Genomic DNA, 17,092 nt, shown 5'->3' with positions numbered 1-17,092 from the left:
AGTGCAAATTAATAATCTTTTAAAATGTCCTTAATATCTCATTAACTATCCATGCCTGGCTACCCAGACAAAAATGCTTTACTTGCAAAAAGTTACATATAAACAGTCCTAGCAGCAATATATCATAAATACTCCTCTGAAATCAGGACACTCCTGTACCAGTAACACCAGGAAGATCCAGTGTCTGGAAAGCGAATACCGGCAAAATATCCACTTCTGCTGAAATGTAAAAAATCACAAGCAGATACTACATTTTTGGCTTGGGTTAAACAGCATTATGAACACATCTTTACACAAGTTTATTTCTGAACCGAAGAAACACTAGAAACTACAAACAGGACCCAGATACTGACGGTTTCACTTTCTGGTAAATGTTCTTTGACTTAGGTTCTACATAATACCAAATCAAGACCATTTGTGACAACATAACGTTAAAACTACTTAGGGCTTTCATGACAGAATGTTTTGTACTCTACACTATGTGCATAATTATTTTATGAACTATACAGCTTGGAGTATACCAGAAAATATTAATAAAAATAGGAGCTGATAACTAATCATTCCAAGGTGTGCAATTTTATGCAGAGCGTTTCATAAAGCAGAACTGAAGTACAAAAGGATATGCTGTGCCAATGTCATCTGGGGAACAGGCTATGTATATAATGTTTTTATTTCAACTTGTAAATACTGACACTTATGCAGAATACTATATATGGTACCATGCCTTGTAAGCCCAAGTCAGTAATTTGGACCACCAACACTGAAGGCTTCCCTTTTCTGTGAATCACATTTTGATTTAGGATACCTATTTACCAGGCAACAGTAACACAACAGGAAAGAGTGATTAAAACTATGACCAGAACATCATCATAAAAATGGTGAAAACAAAATAGAAAAAGTCAGTGTATAAAAGGCATTATACTCTGCCCATATTCAAACCTACAAATATAAATGAAGTGACTAGGCACCAGCTTCATTTTTAATAGGAACACCACAGCATCACAGGTATGTATGAAGCAGCCTCGAAACTGACAACCATACCCTGAAGGACAATGTACCAAAGTCAGACCATTTTAGTGGTCATAAGAAGTCAGAAGCTCCACAGTTCAGTACAACTTAATGGATGAAATAACTATCACTGCTCGAAGACACCCCAGTAAATGGCTACATGAAACTGATAATACAAGTGCAAATGTTCTTTACTTTGTACAGTTAAGGTACAACTTAAAACTTGCTCAGGTATGTTTGTTCACTATGCTATGTTTAATACTTATATCAATTCACCAGTTCTTTCAAGTTTTCTTGTGTTAACTTTTAACAGAAGCTGTAAGACATACTCCAATGCTTTTTTTCAGTTTACTAGACAACACATCTGCAAGAAACATGATTACCAAGTTCAGGTACCAAAAAATCTGTGTGATCTTTTTCACCGGAATAAGTGATTTACATAATACACTATCATTACAGTCAGGCAACTGTTGTGTGGTAAGGAGTATACCTCTATGTCTTTTTTCAACAAGGTGTTTGCACACAAGTTGCAAGCCAAAAAACTGCTAAAATGCACTGCTGTATAAAACAGTCACACTGACTGTATTCTTTACACTTTTCCAAATTCTGACCTTTATTTTCTTTTGGTGGAGTACTCCTGAAATCTAGTACAGCCTCAGTGTAACCAGATATTAATCAAATGAAACCAAAGACTGCACTGTACACCTGGAAATGTGTGGGACTTTGTACACATTTTGCACAAACATTTCCAGTTTTAAATAAACATCGGTGGTGCTTGTAACTCATTTTGCATGGAAACAGCATGTCCTGAGAGCTACTTCAAGGAAAGGAGGTCAGTTTCCAAAGTGGGCAAATCATCTGCTCTAAGGCAAGCAAGCCACAGTGCTGAAATATGGTTAAAGGTAAACAGCGTCCTGTTAGCAACCATTTCTATTCATCTCTTCATGCTCTATAGGGAATCATCATCTGTTTCTGTGTCTGCATTTGCTTTAGTAAGTCTCTCTAGTTCCTCTCCATCCTTTAAAAGAAAGGAAACATAAGTAAATAAATAAATGAATGAATGAGTAAATAAATAAACATACAACAAAGTTGAATCAGCTTTTAATTCCTAGATTAAAATGAAAACAAGGGAAATCACTTCCATTAGTTATCATACTAATGAATTTATTACTCATTCATATTATCAGATCAAAACACATCATCCATCACCACTGGTAGTGCTAAACAATATTTCTGGAGAAAATGATGATGAAAATCAAACATCTCATGTCTTTGCATGATGAATGCTATATGTTTAGTATCATAATGTTCGCTTCAATTTAGCTCTGCTTGAGCAACAAGTACAGCAACCTGCAAATTGATAAACTGGAATGTGAATTATTGGAAAATAACTTACTTTAAGAAGGCAGATGGGGTGACATGAAGACTGAACATCTGAAAAGGGTATCTAAGGGATGCTGTGATACAGGGCTACCGTATGGGTGATAGTGGAGACTTTGTAACATTCACATTAAAAGCACAAACGTGCCTGCTACCATAAGAAAGATGAAAGCATGAGTACATAGGCCCCACCCCCTGTTACAGGCAATGCATTGTTTGGCTTCTGCAGTGGGATCAAGAAACAGACTTATTTCCTACCTGCAGGAATGAATTATGGGGGGTATAAAATGCTCTGCAGTGAAGAAAGAAGAAGAAAGTACTAGGCAGGACTGACATCACATTGCTTCCCTTGCACTGCCTCCTGAAGCACAAGCAAAAAATATTTGAAATAAATAAAATAACTCCATATCACAAAGGAAAAATATTGAATTTCCAAAGGGTAATTAGGAATAAATACAGGGAAGGTCTAGAAAAGCAATAGATATGTTGATATGTGAAGGGCATCCTCCCTCATGAGTTTATGATTAGGATATCCTTTCCCACTGTCTTCAGTCTGATGACTTTTCTTTGAAACTTTCACACTCAAAAGCACACAAGTTCTCTGCCAGTTCGATCTATGGCATCACAAACTGCAGCAGGAGACTATAAGTTGCGCCTGAGCACACCGGTTCACCTTCCCAACTACTTAGGAAGAACATTCTGTAATTCAAGTAAACAATCTTGTAAACTGCATTGTATAAGAATATATTAACGCATGCTTGTCCGTTTTACAGGAAGTCCATAAACAGTAGCTGGGTGAGGTGTCCTGCTAGGTACAGGAGGACAGTACATAGGCAGAGAGTTGGGAGAGTGATTAGGCTTACCCCTGAGGATTCTGTCACAGATCAACTGATATCATGAAGGCACACTGGTGACATCAGACAACTGGGGTTGTCCTCAGCTGACCTATGACACAGAAAAGTCTCACAGCAAAGGGAAGGCCAACAGATAAAGGTTTAAAAGACCGTCGGGAAGTACTGAAATACCACAGTTTACCATACTCAAGAAGGTATGACTCAAACAATGCTTGCTAAAACCAATACTATTATGATAATAAGTTCAAAGATTCAACTGTCAAGCTTACAGCCTACTGACCTTCAAGAATTTTGATTACTATGACCTCCATGTGCAAACATATGTAAGTACATATTGACCAACAAGGAACTCTTCGCTAACTGAGGTAGGATGGAACAGCCGCTCACAAAAATGATGGGAGTAAAAGGATATCTGAGACTCATTAAGGAGGTTCTTCTCACAGATCAACTGGTAAGGCAAGTACACATTTGTTCCAGCTAATATTGTGACTCTTTTCTGAGATACTGTGGTAGGGCTGAATTCTAAACAGTAATTACTACTGTGGAAGATGCTAGAGAACAGCCCAGGGACCAAGCTCACAAAGCAGATTCCTGATATATAACAAGATCACAAGAAGGCTGCCACCCAAAGTCACAGTCAAGACAAGGTGTGAAATTAAGACCAAATGAACATTGTGCAGATTCCTGAAGCAAGGGAGGCAGACACTCATGGGTAGAGTGGACTGTAGCTGCAGCATCTTCCAAAGGGAAGTTAGCAGTCTTACAGCAGAAGATGATTCACCTTGCAATCCACTTAGAGAGGGTCAAGGGAAAGCCTTCCTTCACTGAAGTAAAGAAAATAAGCAGCTATTAAGTCTTCCTAAACTCATGCATCCACTTTAGACAAAACACGAGATGGCAAAACATATCCAGACTGTGAAGGGCTCTATCCTCTCTGGCTTATGCAGGCACAGAAAACATGGAGATAAATGGACAGATTCATGCACAACTAAAAAATCACTTTTGGAAGGAAGTATGAGTTACTCTCTCTGAACGACAATTGTTATAAAAAGCCAAATACATTTTCCTACACATGAAGCTTAAAATGTATGTTTGGCTATGTGGCTGAATACAGCAGATAGCATCTCTGAACTGGAAATGTTGTCTAGTATTTTTGTCTCTATCACAGCTTTCTACTCTCATCTCTAGGAAGAACAGAGACAGTCAAGTTTTAATAAATGCAATGTGCTCATAACTGCTTGAATAAAAGCTGTATGTATTTCACCAAACTCCTTATTCAGCTGCTGACAGGCCTGGTTTCACTGCTTTCACTAGATATGTTAGAACAGTATTATGAAATCATGACTAGTGCATTCATAGTTTAAACTGCATTCTAAACAAGAATTCATGCTTGTATTTCTGTTGTATATATACAAATCACTGAAGCTTCCACGATAAACAGCAAAAAATATTTATTTGATAAAACAAGCGCTTTCACGGACTCGACAAGTCCGCTTCATCAGGTTACAAATTTCTTAAAAAATGACCACATTTTATATAGTAAGGTATCCGCCCTAATTAACTACCATTTTGGCGGTTAAAAGTCTAATTAAACATTAATTAAACAATTAATACCATTTGGGCTGAATTCCATAAAAGGAAATCACTTCCTGTAAAAACATCTCTTACATCTTATGTTACCTTGAGTCCAAAATATAAAGAAGACATTCAACTACACATATAAAATTTTCCTTCATTGCTTTGTAAGACAAATCATTATAAATACTAGCTCAAGGATATGTAAAAAGTGTTTAATCCAACTAGCATATAGTGTTTGCATAACATAATAATTTTATCTTTCTTAGGTTAAGAATATATATAATAGTTCAAACTGGATTCAATATAATTGTTCCATAAAATTATTCAGTCATATATTAATTTAATATTCTGAATATCCCAATGATTCTAAGAGACTTTAGATGGTCATAAAGATAAAAATATATAAAAATAAATCCATAGGATGACATCTCATGTAATAGTATGGCTAAGCCACAATAATTAATCATAATTTAAAAAAGTGTATTTAGTTATTTATACATTCATATGCATAAGACAAAAAATGAAATTAAATATATATTTACACACTCCTAATAAATTCCTGCTTGTATATAAACTATTTAATAATTTTTTTTTTTTTAATTTAATAATTTTCTCTAAATCTAAATTAAAATTAAAATATCTCTATAATAGTGCTGGTTTGATTTCACCAAACTCCTTATTCAGCTGCTGACAGGCCTGGTTTCACTGCTTTCACTAGATATGTTAGAACAGTATTATGAAATCATGACTAGTGCATTCATAGTTTAAACTGCATTCTAAACAAGAATTCATGCTTGTATTTCTGTTGTATCTTACAAACCATATTTAAATTCATTTTCTGATTTCAGAAGAGCTAACACAATGTAAATTCAAAATAACTTGCTCAATATTCTAAGAGGGAATGTCCTTGGTTGAAAGGATGCAAGACCTAAACTGCTGAATTTCCCTATTGTGAGTTCCCTGGTTCCTTTTTATTAGTAAAATCTATACATAGTTTTGCCAAGTTTCAGTTACCGGTCTTAAAATCTTAACACTGCTCTGAATAAAAATGCCTTTTACAAGCTGACATCTTGATTTGGAATGATTTATTTCACAATCCATGCTAACATACTCTAAGTGCTCAAAGCTCTGTGATTCTATACGCAGAGGTGGATCAACATCACAAAAGTGTTTTTTGAAAGAACTTCAGCTGCACTGAACAAGTACAACCAAATAACCATACAATACCGCTGAAGATTCAACTCTTGTCTGCTCAGCCACAACACTATGCCATCTCCAAACAATTACCCAAAACAAGTCCTCCTCCTCTACTAAGACCTGGCTGAATCACCACCCAAAAAACAAAATTAAGCATGTTTACCTCCACTAAATATAATCTCATCTAACAGCACCCAAATAGAACAAATCATCCATACCAAGTTACTGGCCATCATCATAAATGACAAACTTAAATCTGACCAGCACATCAGTGCTGTTGTCCCATAGCAAATTAGGGCTACTTAAAGTCAGGCCATTTCTCACAGACCACAGCAGGAAGGCACCTGCAACATCCCTCTTACTTCCTACTCTGCTGTATGCATTTATAATTTTTACTAATAGAGGACTACACTAATGAACAAGCTTGAACAGTGTTATAAGTGAATTTGCATTCAACCTTCCAAACCAAACCCATTACTGTATTCCCTGCAAAACTTGAACTGGCTAGAACTACAACATCATATATACACAGCTCATAATGGCATATAAAATACTACACCATCCCACCAGCAACACAATAAAACGGTACAAACCCAAATGGAACCTCCTATTAAAGGGCCAACACCTAAAAGAATCCAAAATGTCCAGCAACTCACATGGGGAATCCTTATAGTCAGTAAGCATAGCTAAACTATGAAACAATGGTCCCGTTATCGTTAGACAAATAAACAATCTCCTTGCTTTTAAAACCAACACTGAAATACATCTAAATCATACTTAAATATGCATATGCCCTGAATCTCTAGGGAAAAAATACCTTGATACTCATGATTTCCTCCTCTTATCTACTAAACCATTTCTTCCCAAATGGCTCACGTCTTAAACGAGTTTACCGCACTTCTCCTATTACAAACATAGGCACTTTTTTCCTTTCTTTCTTCCTTTTCTCTCTCTTCTCATTCAATTTTAAGAAATGTAGGTACTGCAATGTAAAAAAAAAAAAAAAAAAAAAGAGCCTGGTCATAACAGCATAACAAAAGAAAAGTTAATGTGCTTTTTCTCATTCTTGCATGGGGGAATGACTGGATTAAGGACATTAGATTTATTTTGTAATGAGTTTTAAGAGAAAGCAAGCAAATGAAAAAGAACAATGAATATTCTGAGGTTTTTTTCTAGCAAATTAATGCTTAGCAGCAATTCTGTATATGGCCCTCATGTCTTCATGGAGACAATCTGATAATGAGAAATGGCTGTCTGGTTTTCATGTCTCCATGCAGACAATCTGATAAAGAGAAACTATTTACAATCTGGCAGAGAGTGATTGGCTGGGGGAAAAGATAAACCGGCTACCAGATAATGTTCTTTGAAAGCATTCAGGGATTTTCCCAGCTGGGTGAGCTATAAAGATAAGACAAAACCAGTCAGCACTTGGTAGAAGCACAGGCTGCACCATGCGTCTTACGCTGAATCACCTTTCTTTTAAGTTAACTCAAGTATGTGAGTGTGGCTGTCCATTTGGGAGATTCATTCCTATTAGGAGGGTAAAACTTCAATATTTGAAGATGTACATAGGTTTTCTGTGTTAGCATTAAATTAATAGGTTTTAGGGGGGGTATTTTTTTTTTTTTTTTTTTTTGAGGGCTTTCAATAAAACAAAAAGTTTTATAATATAGGACATCCGCTCAAATAGCTATGACAAGAAACAACTATATAAAAGTTCAACCCGCCAAACAGTGTATGCATGTAACACAAAAGCTTGAACTAGACATTTAACAAAAAAGGTGTTATACATAAAAGGTGAGAAAATAACCTTTTAATACAATGATGTTTTCTGTAATGTCTTTAAATGTCAATGGTCTCACAGATAAATACAAAAAAGAAAGAATTGTGAACTATATTAAAATGTAGAGTGCAAACAGCTATGTTATAGGAGACACGTTTGGAAAGAACTGAACATGTGAATTTGATAAATAAAGGTTTTCAAGATTGTTATTCAGTGGAATATTTGGGACAAAGGAAAACGGGAGTACTTATTTGCAAGAGGAGCTCCAATAGTGATAGAAGAGGATAAAAACACAATAATATCAGATTTGTAGTGCTAAGGGGCTACTGGAAAGGGAGCAGGATTACACTGGCATGCATTTTTATTCTACCTAAAACTGCTATAATGGAGCTTATGAAAATTCTGGGAGAAATAATCAATTTTCAGGAAGGAATATTACTTCTAGGTCGGGACTGAAATTTGATTTGCAGCAGTGAAGATGTGTCTGGGGGCCCAGAAAGGAAAGTATAACAAAGGAGGGTAGATTTTTGAAGAAATTTCTGAAAAATATTAGACATGGAAGGTGTACATTCAGTAAAAGGAGTTCAGAGTGAATTTACATATTCCCCAAGACATAAAAACTCAGCTATGCTAGACAGAATTTACATTTCATGGGAACATGTACATTTAATTGAAGGTCTTGATATGCACCCAATAACTATTTCAGATCACATGCCAATAACTAAAATAAAAACACAGTGTAATTAAATAAAAATAAGACGCTGGCGCTTTCCCATCTATATGTTGAAAAGAGAGGAATTTAAGAAATGGGTAGTGGGGATTATTCAAGAGCTATTCGAGAGGATAGCAATTATTTCTGAAAATACAGATCGGGAGTGGCATAAAATTAAGGTGGAGTTTAAAAATAGGGTGGAAATAAAAGAAAGGGAGCTATGGTCAAGAAGTAACAATAATTATTTAGAGGTACTGAGAAATGTTAAACTACTGCAGAATAGGGGAATTTCACAGAAGAAGAAGAGGATCAACTGCAGAATGCTAAGCAGAAAATAAGGGATTACATGCATAATATACATGAGTTTAGAAATATTGCTGTTAAGCAACTGTTTTTTGATAACAATGTTGTTGTTGTCTTTCGGCTTTTCCCGGTTAGGGGTCACCACAGCGGAACTCCGGTCTGCTAATGATTGGCAGTTAGTTTTTATGGTGTTGAATTGCCAGCTCAATGCCCAACCTTCAACGAAGGCACGCCCATTCAATGCAGGTCTTTCGAACGCCCACTCGACCGTGGGGAGGACATGCAACTCCACACAGAAGGCACTCCCAACCCAAGCCGAGAATCGAACGGGAGAACCTCATGTTCTGAGGCAACAACTCTACTGCTGCACCACCGCGGAAGTCTGGATAATAATAGCACAAAATCTTTTAGCACAATAACTCAGACAACTGAAAGTAAAAGGGGCTGTCGCTAAGCTTAGGGAGCCTATAACAAGGAAGGTAACCAAAGATCCTGTACAGGCACTAGAAATATTTTGGAAATTCTATGAAAGTCTGTATAAAGCAGAGAAATATGGAAACCAAGAAAAGATACAAATGTAAATCCTTATGAAAAATGGAAATATGCCAAGATTAGAGGTAGTTAAGGCTAAATTACTAATGGTTAGGATAGGAGGAGATGAGATAAAAATGGTGACACATAACGAATCTACAGGAAAGTCCCCAGGAACAGACAGTATTCCTGTGGAAGTTTAGAAACTAGGAGGGAAAAACTGATAAATATCTGGAAGGTTTTAAAAGCATTTTAAGAGGAAGACAAGTACCAGTATCCTGGCAGAAAGCAGTGGTAGCTGTAATACTTAGAGGGTAAAGATCCATCAAATCCAGCTTCATGCAGACCCATTTCAATAATGAACTATGATTACAAAGAATGGCTAAAAGAATGGCAAAAGTAATGCCAAAATTGATAGATATGGATCAATGTGGTGTTGTGAAGGGGAGGCAAACATCTGACATTAACAGAACAAACACTATTGTTGGTGAGTCTGGATAAAGAGAAAGCATTTAACAGAGTACGCTGGGACTTTACGAGCAGGGCAATGGACGCATTTGCATTTCCTGAAAAAAAATGTAAGGTTGATTTGGAGGATATACGAGGAATCAGAGGTGAGGATTGAAGTGGGTCGGGTCCTCTCTGATAGTTTCTGCTTGAACAGGGGAACGGGGCAAGGATGTCCTCTTTCCATTTTGTTGTTTGCATTGTATTTGTAACCACTGGCAAAGAAAATAAGGGACTCAGAAATTCAAGGATATAACTGGTATGGTAGTCAAGAAAAGCTGGCTTTATTTGCAGTTGATTTAATTTTATACCTGACAAAACCAGAAAGAGACATTACAGCGTTATGGAACATTTTGAGACAGTTTCAAATGTTTTTGGGATACAAAATTAATGAAGCTAAAACAAAGGCTATAAGGCTAAATTATATACCCACATATGATTTGGTTCAGCAATACCTATATTTATGGGGACATGATAAAATGTAGGAGTATGGATTAAAAATGATTCTGGTGTGGCAGATAAGGATACGTGGAAAGATACTAAACAAAAGGCAATGTTAATAATAAACAAAAATTGAGAAAAATGGAAGCTTTGCTATATGGACATGGATAGTAAGATACAAGGAGTTAAAAATTGTTTTTAATCCCATCAGTCTTATACACAGGTCAGGGATAATTTTATCGACCAGAGGAGAAGTTGTGAATAGCAATTGATAAAGAGCTGAAGGACTTTATCTGGGACGGGAAGATGGCAAGAGTCAAACGGGATAAGTTGATTTTTCCAGTAGAACAGGGCAGATTGGGATTACCTGATTTGAATAAGTATTTCAGGGCTACACAGTTAAGGCTCCTATACATAGCACAAGCAGAAACTATAATTCAGAGTGGAAAGGGATAATGATGAAAGAGGGGGGATGCTCAAGAAACAATGAGAAACTGGGATTTTGGATGCAGGCCTTTAAGGAGAATAACAATAATCATACAGAATATTATATCTATACAGTAGCAAAAAGTATCCTAAGAACTAAGCCAACACGGGAATAGAGAAAGGAGATTTTGCTGATAGCGATGACTGTAATTAGGGATACAAATAATACACAACAGGGGTCTGCAATTTATTGGAGAAAATTGGCAAAGGAACGAAGGTACTGAGACCAAATAACTAGAGAGAGAAAGATGACAGAAAGGGAAGACACCAACAATTTCTCTGGACTGCAAGTTAGAGATCAATATCAATCTTTGATAGGGAAGGCAAAGTACAAGCAAACAGAAAGAAATAGGGGGTCCTAAATGAAAGACCAGCACTGGTAGAGTTTTTAGTAGAATCTAGAACAGAAGCTGTGATTAAAAAAGGAATAATTAGTAGAGTATATAAAATATTGCATGGTACCTATAAGAATCAATCAGAGGAGATTAGAAAGGATTTGGAAGAGAGATTGGCTAAGCAATTCACAAAGGAACAATGGGAGGATACATGTAAGTCTCCCAAACATGCAACAAAATCTACAAGATTTAGGAATTTTGCTTGGCAGTGTTTACATAGATATTTTTATACCCAAGTAGACTCCAGAGCATTTTTCCTCAGGTAGACCACAAATATTGGAGGTGTGACAGAGAGAAAAAAAAAAGGTAACTGGGAACATATTTTCTGAGAGTTTGGCGAGTTGGCGGCCTTTAAGGACTCCCTGCAGGATGCACTGTCAGAAATGCTGGGTGGGCAGATTGATGTGATGAGGAAGATGATTTTTTTGAGCTATGATACAGAATCGGAATTGCCTAGACATGGTAAGGCCTTGCTGTGTCTAATTATGGTGGTTGCCAAAAAAGCAATTACTAGAAAATGGAAGAAAGTCCTTTCTCTACTGCACAGCTTATAAACAAAGGAATTGTGTCCAGGATCTAAGGATGTCAACATCTTCCTTTACTCAGCCCTCAATAGGCCAGTCACTGAATATAATGCCCCTGTGACAATGTGAGGGAATGCCAGTTATGCCAGAGAGAGTAGGGCAGTGGATGTTTAACATATGCCAGCATAACTAGTTGGAGTTTTGTAAAGAATTTTTATGTAATTTATATATCAAACTGATTTGTACAGGTGCTTGTGTTGAAAATGTATTTGTAAAGCTGATTTTTGTTAAAAAGGTATCAACAGGGGGACCTACTGACAGAAAAGAAATAAAACTGCATCAGACTGTATTGGAACTGTTGAAATTAATATACTGTAACAGAGGATACCTGAACAGAAGAAGTTAACCTTAATCCAGTTAACTTTGAAAAATAGTCTAAAATTAAATTACCTGGTTTAGACCACAAAGATGGCATCTTATAGTTCTGAATACAGCCAGAGACAAATGTCTGTGAAAACCAGGACTATGAATCCTACTGTATTGTCCTTAGGGGTGAACATTTTTGAAATGGTTTTATAGCTTCCAGATGCTATAACACATTTTAGCAAAGCTCTATGTGTGTACTATGACACATATATACTAGATTCTGGTTCAGTTTCTAGTAATAGGAGTAGTTTGGGAACCAGAAGCAAGATGACTACATGTATGTGATGTCATTCCATAATCCAGCACTGAAATTATGTTTTAATACTAGATGAGACAGAAGTCTCACAGCAGTCTATGATTGTGAAACCTGACAAAGAAGGACCTCTCACCCACTTTATCTTATCTTGCTCTAGTAAGTGAACTAGTGGACAGCAATTCTTTAGATAAGTCAGGAAAATATTGTGACATTAGTTAAATATTGTTTTTCTGTATTTGTGGCAATCTTTCCATCTTTGTTATTTTTAATATTTCCTGTGACGGAAATTTGTGTTTATTATAAATAGATCTTAAGTATTTTCATGTTGTTTTAATACTTATATTTAAACTTTTCATTATGGCTAGTCTTTTAGAGACTAACCTTTGAGAGTACGTATATTTATTTGGTGACACTGCGGCTGCTTCTGAAATCCTTGTGGCATTGGTCAAACACTACCATTTGTATTAGTATTCATTTTACTCAGTATAACTGGGTACCCTGGTAAAAGCCTTAGAGTAGCTGGCTTTGGAGTATTCTGGTGGTACTACCTACCTTACAGTCTGAGCAAAGGGGGCATAGCTGGTAAATCTGTTGCAGCCTTTCCCAGGTGTGCGTGTGTGTGTGTGTGTGTGTGTGTGTGTAAAAACAAATCTTAAACAGTGTGTGTCCAGCTACTTGGAGCAGGGACACAGAGCAGTGGCTTCACAGAGAGGGTGGTGGACATGATTTGGAACATTTGGCTGAGGACTCAACTCTACAGCTGTGGTCAGTGTGGAGTCTTATTTGAGGCCTGGTGAGAGAGAGGGAAACCCAGCTCTAGGATGGGAGTGTGTTCCCAGTGTGATCTATTTTTGTTTCAAAGTAAACGCCCCTCACTGGTGTCTGTGGTGAGGATTCGGCTGATTGATTACTGGCCCAGAGGAGGAGGGATGTCACACATTGGTGAGCAGTGGTGTGGATATTAATTAAACTTCTGTAGCCTGTAGGCAGTTGTCAATGGAGGTGTGTGTACTCTCAGCAGCCACAAAGTAAACATACAAAGTTTTATTTTCAGAACAGTTGCATTTATTTTTTTGTTAGTTTAGTTAAGTCAGGGAAAGTAGACAATGATGTTAGCAGAGGATTATGGCAAGCTGACAAAGAACCAGTTGGCGAAGGTTTGCAAAGCTAAAGGACTGGTGCATGCCAACCTGACTAAAGAGGAAATGAATTTCAGCTTTAATTGCAGCCGTAGCCTAGACCAGCAACCAGGAGGATAACCAGTCTGGTGATGGGGATTTGCAGCCCACAGAAACAGGACAGTTCACTTTTTCATCTAAGGACTTATAAACCTGTCTGGTATTAAAGAGACTTGAAATGGAGGCCAAACATTTGGGATTAGAATCAGCAGAGAGACTGCACCAGGCAAAACAGATGGAATTAGAATCAGCAGAGAGACTGTGGCATTTGGAGGTTGAATAAAATGAAAGACTTGTCTGGAGGCTGAGGAAAATGAGAAGCAGTGTCAACAGGAGAGGGAGATGCTGGCTCTTCGTCAGGGTCGTGGGAGATAATGGAGAAGGGAATAGCCAAACTGCAGAAGCAATAATCGTCAGTACATTTCTTCTACAGTTTACAGAGGGTGACAATTTTGATAGTTTTGCTCATATATTTAAAAGACTATGTAAACAGTATAATGTTCACCAAGGGCTCTGGGCATGGTTCCTGAGCCCCTTACTCCATAGTAAAGCTGTAACTGGCGTTTCTAAATTGTCTGATACTCATGATTTAAACTATGATAAAGTTAAACCATGTTTACTGGAATGTTTTGAGTTAACATCTGAACCTTACAGAAAAACGTTTTGTGAACATAGACACAAGGAAAATGAAAGTGTATGTGATTATATTGCTGAGTTAAGTGCTTATTTCCACAGGTGGGTGAGTGGGCGTCAGCTCACCACTTATGAAAGGCTGGCAAACCTTTTGGTGAGGGAACAAGCCCTTAGCATTTTGCCTGAGGACATGAGAATATGTCTGTCAGACTGGGAGTGTAACTCTGCAGAGCTGAGAAAAAAGGGGACCTCTATTTAGCAAGCAGGGCATCACTGCACAAGGAGATACCCAGTGCTGCACATGGATATAAGGGAACCCATGGTGGGCAGCTGAAACCACCCCAAAGTCCACCAGTAACAGGGGAAGCCACTAATTCAGGTACAAAGCCAGTATCAAGGGTTAGATGTTTTAAATGTAACCAGTGGGGCCATGTAACATACAGATGCCCATGGAAGCAAGGTGGGGAAGCCAGCAAGTGGGAATAACAGTATGCCAGTGGTAAATTGTCTGGAGACAACTGGGGTACCAGACTATCACAGGAGTTTATATCCTATCTTAGTGGATGGAAATCAGGCCACTGCTAAAGAGAGACAACCTCTGACATAACTATTGTGAAGCCTGGAGTGGTTAAAGAGGAGCAGTACTTGCTTGGGCAGTCCACTCCAGTCAGAGCTTTAGGCGGGACCCCATTCCAAATGGCTTTAGCTTGATTTTACTTTGACTGGGAGGGTGGAAAAGGAAGCAAGCAAGTAAGTGTGCTTGAGGATATCCCTGCAGATGTCCTGATAGGGAATGATTTTGGTAATGCAGTACCTTGTGTGCATGCAGTTACATTGCAATCAGGCTTGGAAACAGGCATGTGGGGCTGGCAGCTTGGAAGAGACCCAGACAGATCCCACACCTGAAGCCAAGGCTGGTGAGCTGGCTATTTCAGGGAGGGAGCTACCCTATAGCTGTGAGCCTGAAGGTTAGCCACGGCTGCTGGTAGTACTGATGTTCCCTTGGACACAGTGACTGCAAGGGCAGAGGTGAATGGTAGTACCCAGGTGCAGCACCTGACTTCCTGTGGAAGGGCAGCTGGGAAGGGTCACAAAGGTAGAGTTGAGACAGGCTCAGCTCTCGACCCTAACTAAGAGGCTTGAGGGAGGTAGCTAGGGAAGCACCTGTTTCTCAAGGAAAGGGGGAGTCTGTATTCTGGGACAAAGGGCTACTGTATAGGGAGTGGACCCCTAAGGGAGGGCAAGAGGGTGAGGTAATACAGCAGTTGGTAGCGTCTAGAGCCTACGTCTGGCACTTCTAGCATAGCCCATGACATTCCTTTTGCAGGTAATATGGGCAGAAAGCATTCCAAGAGACATATTTATGCAGAACTTTTATTGGCCTGAGATTGCAATGGATGTAACAGGGTACTGCAGGGCCTGTGAGCACTGACAAAAAGTAGGCAAGGTGGGAGATGAGGTCAATGCTCCTTTGATGCCTTTGCCTGTGATTAATGAGCCATTTCTGAGGGTAGCTATGGATATTGTGGGGACTCAGAGTACCCCAAGTTCCACAAGGAAGAAGTATATCCTGGTGGTAGTAGATTATGCTACTAGATATTCTAAGGTGGTGGCTCTGTCCTCCATCATACCAGAGAAGGTGGTAAATGCTCTGTTAGAGACTTTCAACAGGGCAGGTTTCCCGAGAAAAATACTGACTGACAGAGATGCCAATTTCATGTCAGACCTGCTGGCTTGTCTCTGGGAGTGCTGTGGAATGCAGCACCTAAAGACCACCTCCTACCACCCCCAGACTAATGGTCTTGTGAAGAGGTTAAACTCTACACTAAAGACCATGTTATGGGCATCTGCAGACCATTTTAAGAGAGTGGGACAAATATTTGCCCCAGCTGCTGTTTGCACAAAGAGAGGTAAGCCCAGAAATCCACTGGTTTTTCACCCTTTGAGTTGCTGTATGGGCATCGGGTGAGGTAGCCTTTAGATTTTGTGATGACTGGGAGGGTGAGTGTGAATCCCACAAGGAGTCTGTTGTGGCATATGTCCTAAACATAAAGATAAGGCTTTGGGAGCTCATGGGCTTGGCCCAGGAGAACCTGGCAGGAACCCAACAGCAGAAAAAGGTCTGGTATGACAGGAATGCTTGAGCCTGACAGTATGTTGTGGAGCATCAGGTTATGGTGCTCATTCCTGTCTGACACAATGAGCTGCTGGCAGCTTGTGAGGGGACCTTCAAAGTGGTAAACAAGGTCAGTGTTAACTACATGGTAAACCTTCTAGGCAGGAGGCAAAGGCACAAATGGTACCATGTTAACATGATGAAGCCTTACCATGACAGGGAGGCCTTTCTGCTGAGTATCTGCAGTGGACGGCAGGAGTCATCTGAGGAGAATGTATGTCTAACATTGAGATAGCCAGCAAAATCCCAAGTTACTAAGGTGAAGTCTAGGGTTACAGGCATATGACATGACAGTGCAGCACCGTAGTGGGTTCAGCAATGCCAATGCAGATGGGTTCTCAAGGAAGGGTATGGGTTAGTGTACTCCCAGACAGGCTCATTCCTCTCAAGTAACGTTTCGCCAAGGTCACTTGAAAGGCTAGCTTGAGACTTCACAGGGGGAGAGATGTAAGGCAGTACCAGCTATGCCAAACAGAGTAGGGCAGTGGATGTGTAACATATGCCAGCATAGTCCACTGGAGTTTTGTAAAGAATTATAATGTCATTCGTATATCAAACTGATCTGTACAGGTGCTTGGTTTGAAAATGCATTTGTAAAGCTGCTTGTGTTAAAAAATGTACCCAAAGTGGGTCCTGCTGGACAGAAAAGAAATGCACCTGTATGTCGGACTGTATTGTAACTGTTGAAATAGATATATTGTAACAGAGGATACTGGAAGAGAAC

General features: G+C 38.7%; 1 protein-coding gene across 4 annotated transcripts in view; it reads right to left on the bottom strand.

The window, feature by feature from the left end:
* Positions 1 to 280: 280 nt before the first annotated feature.
* Positions 281 to 17,092, bottom strand: part of SLC35A5 (solute carrier family 35 member A5) — a 712,931-nt gene continuing 696,119 nt past the window's right edge. For all 4 annotated transcript variants that reach the window (XM_044072367.1, XM_044072365.1, XM_044072366.1 and 1 more), the window contains exon 8: positions 281 to 2,026. In XM_044072367.1, coding sequence (XP_043928302.1) covers positions 1,958 to 2,026 — 69 coding nt within the window. In that variant the 3' untranslated portion in view covers positions 281 to 1,957. The remainder of the gene's footprint in view (positions 2,027 to 17,092) is intronic.

The sequence above is a fragment of the Protopterus annectens genome, chromosome 5.part0 (genome assembly GCF_019279795.1).
Source record: "Protopterus annectens isolate FY-2018-M chromosome 5.part0, PAN1.0, whole genome shotgun sequence".
In the NCBI taxonomy this organism is placed as follows: domain Eukaryota; kingdom Metazoa; phylum Chordata; order Ceratodontiformes; family Protopteridae; genus Protopterus; species Protopterus annectens.
Note: the sequence above shows the minus strand (reverse complement) of the source record. Positions and strands in the feature narration are given on the sequence as shown.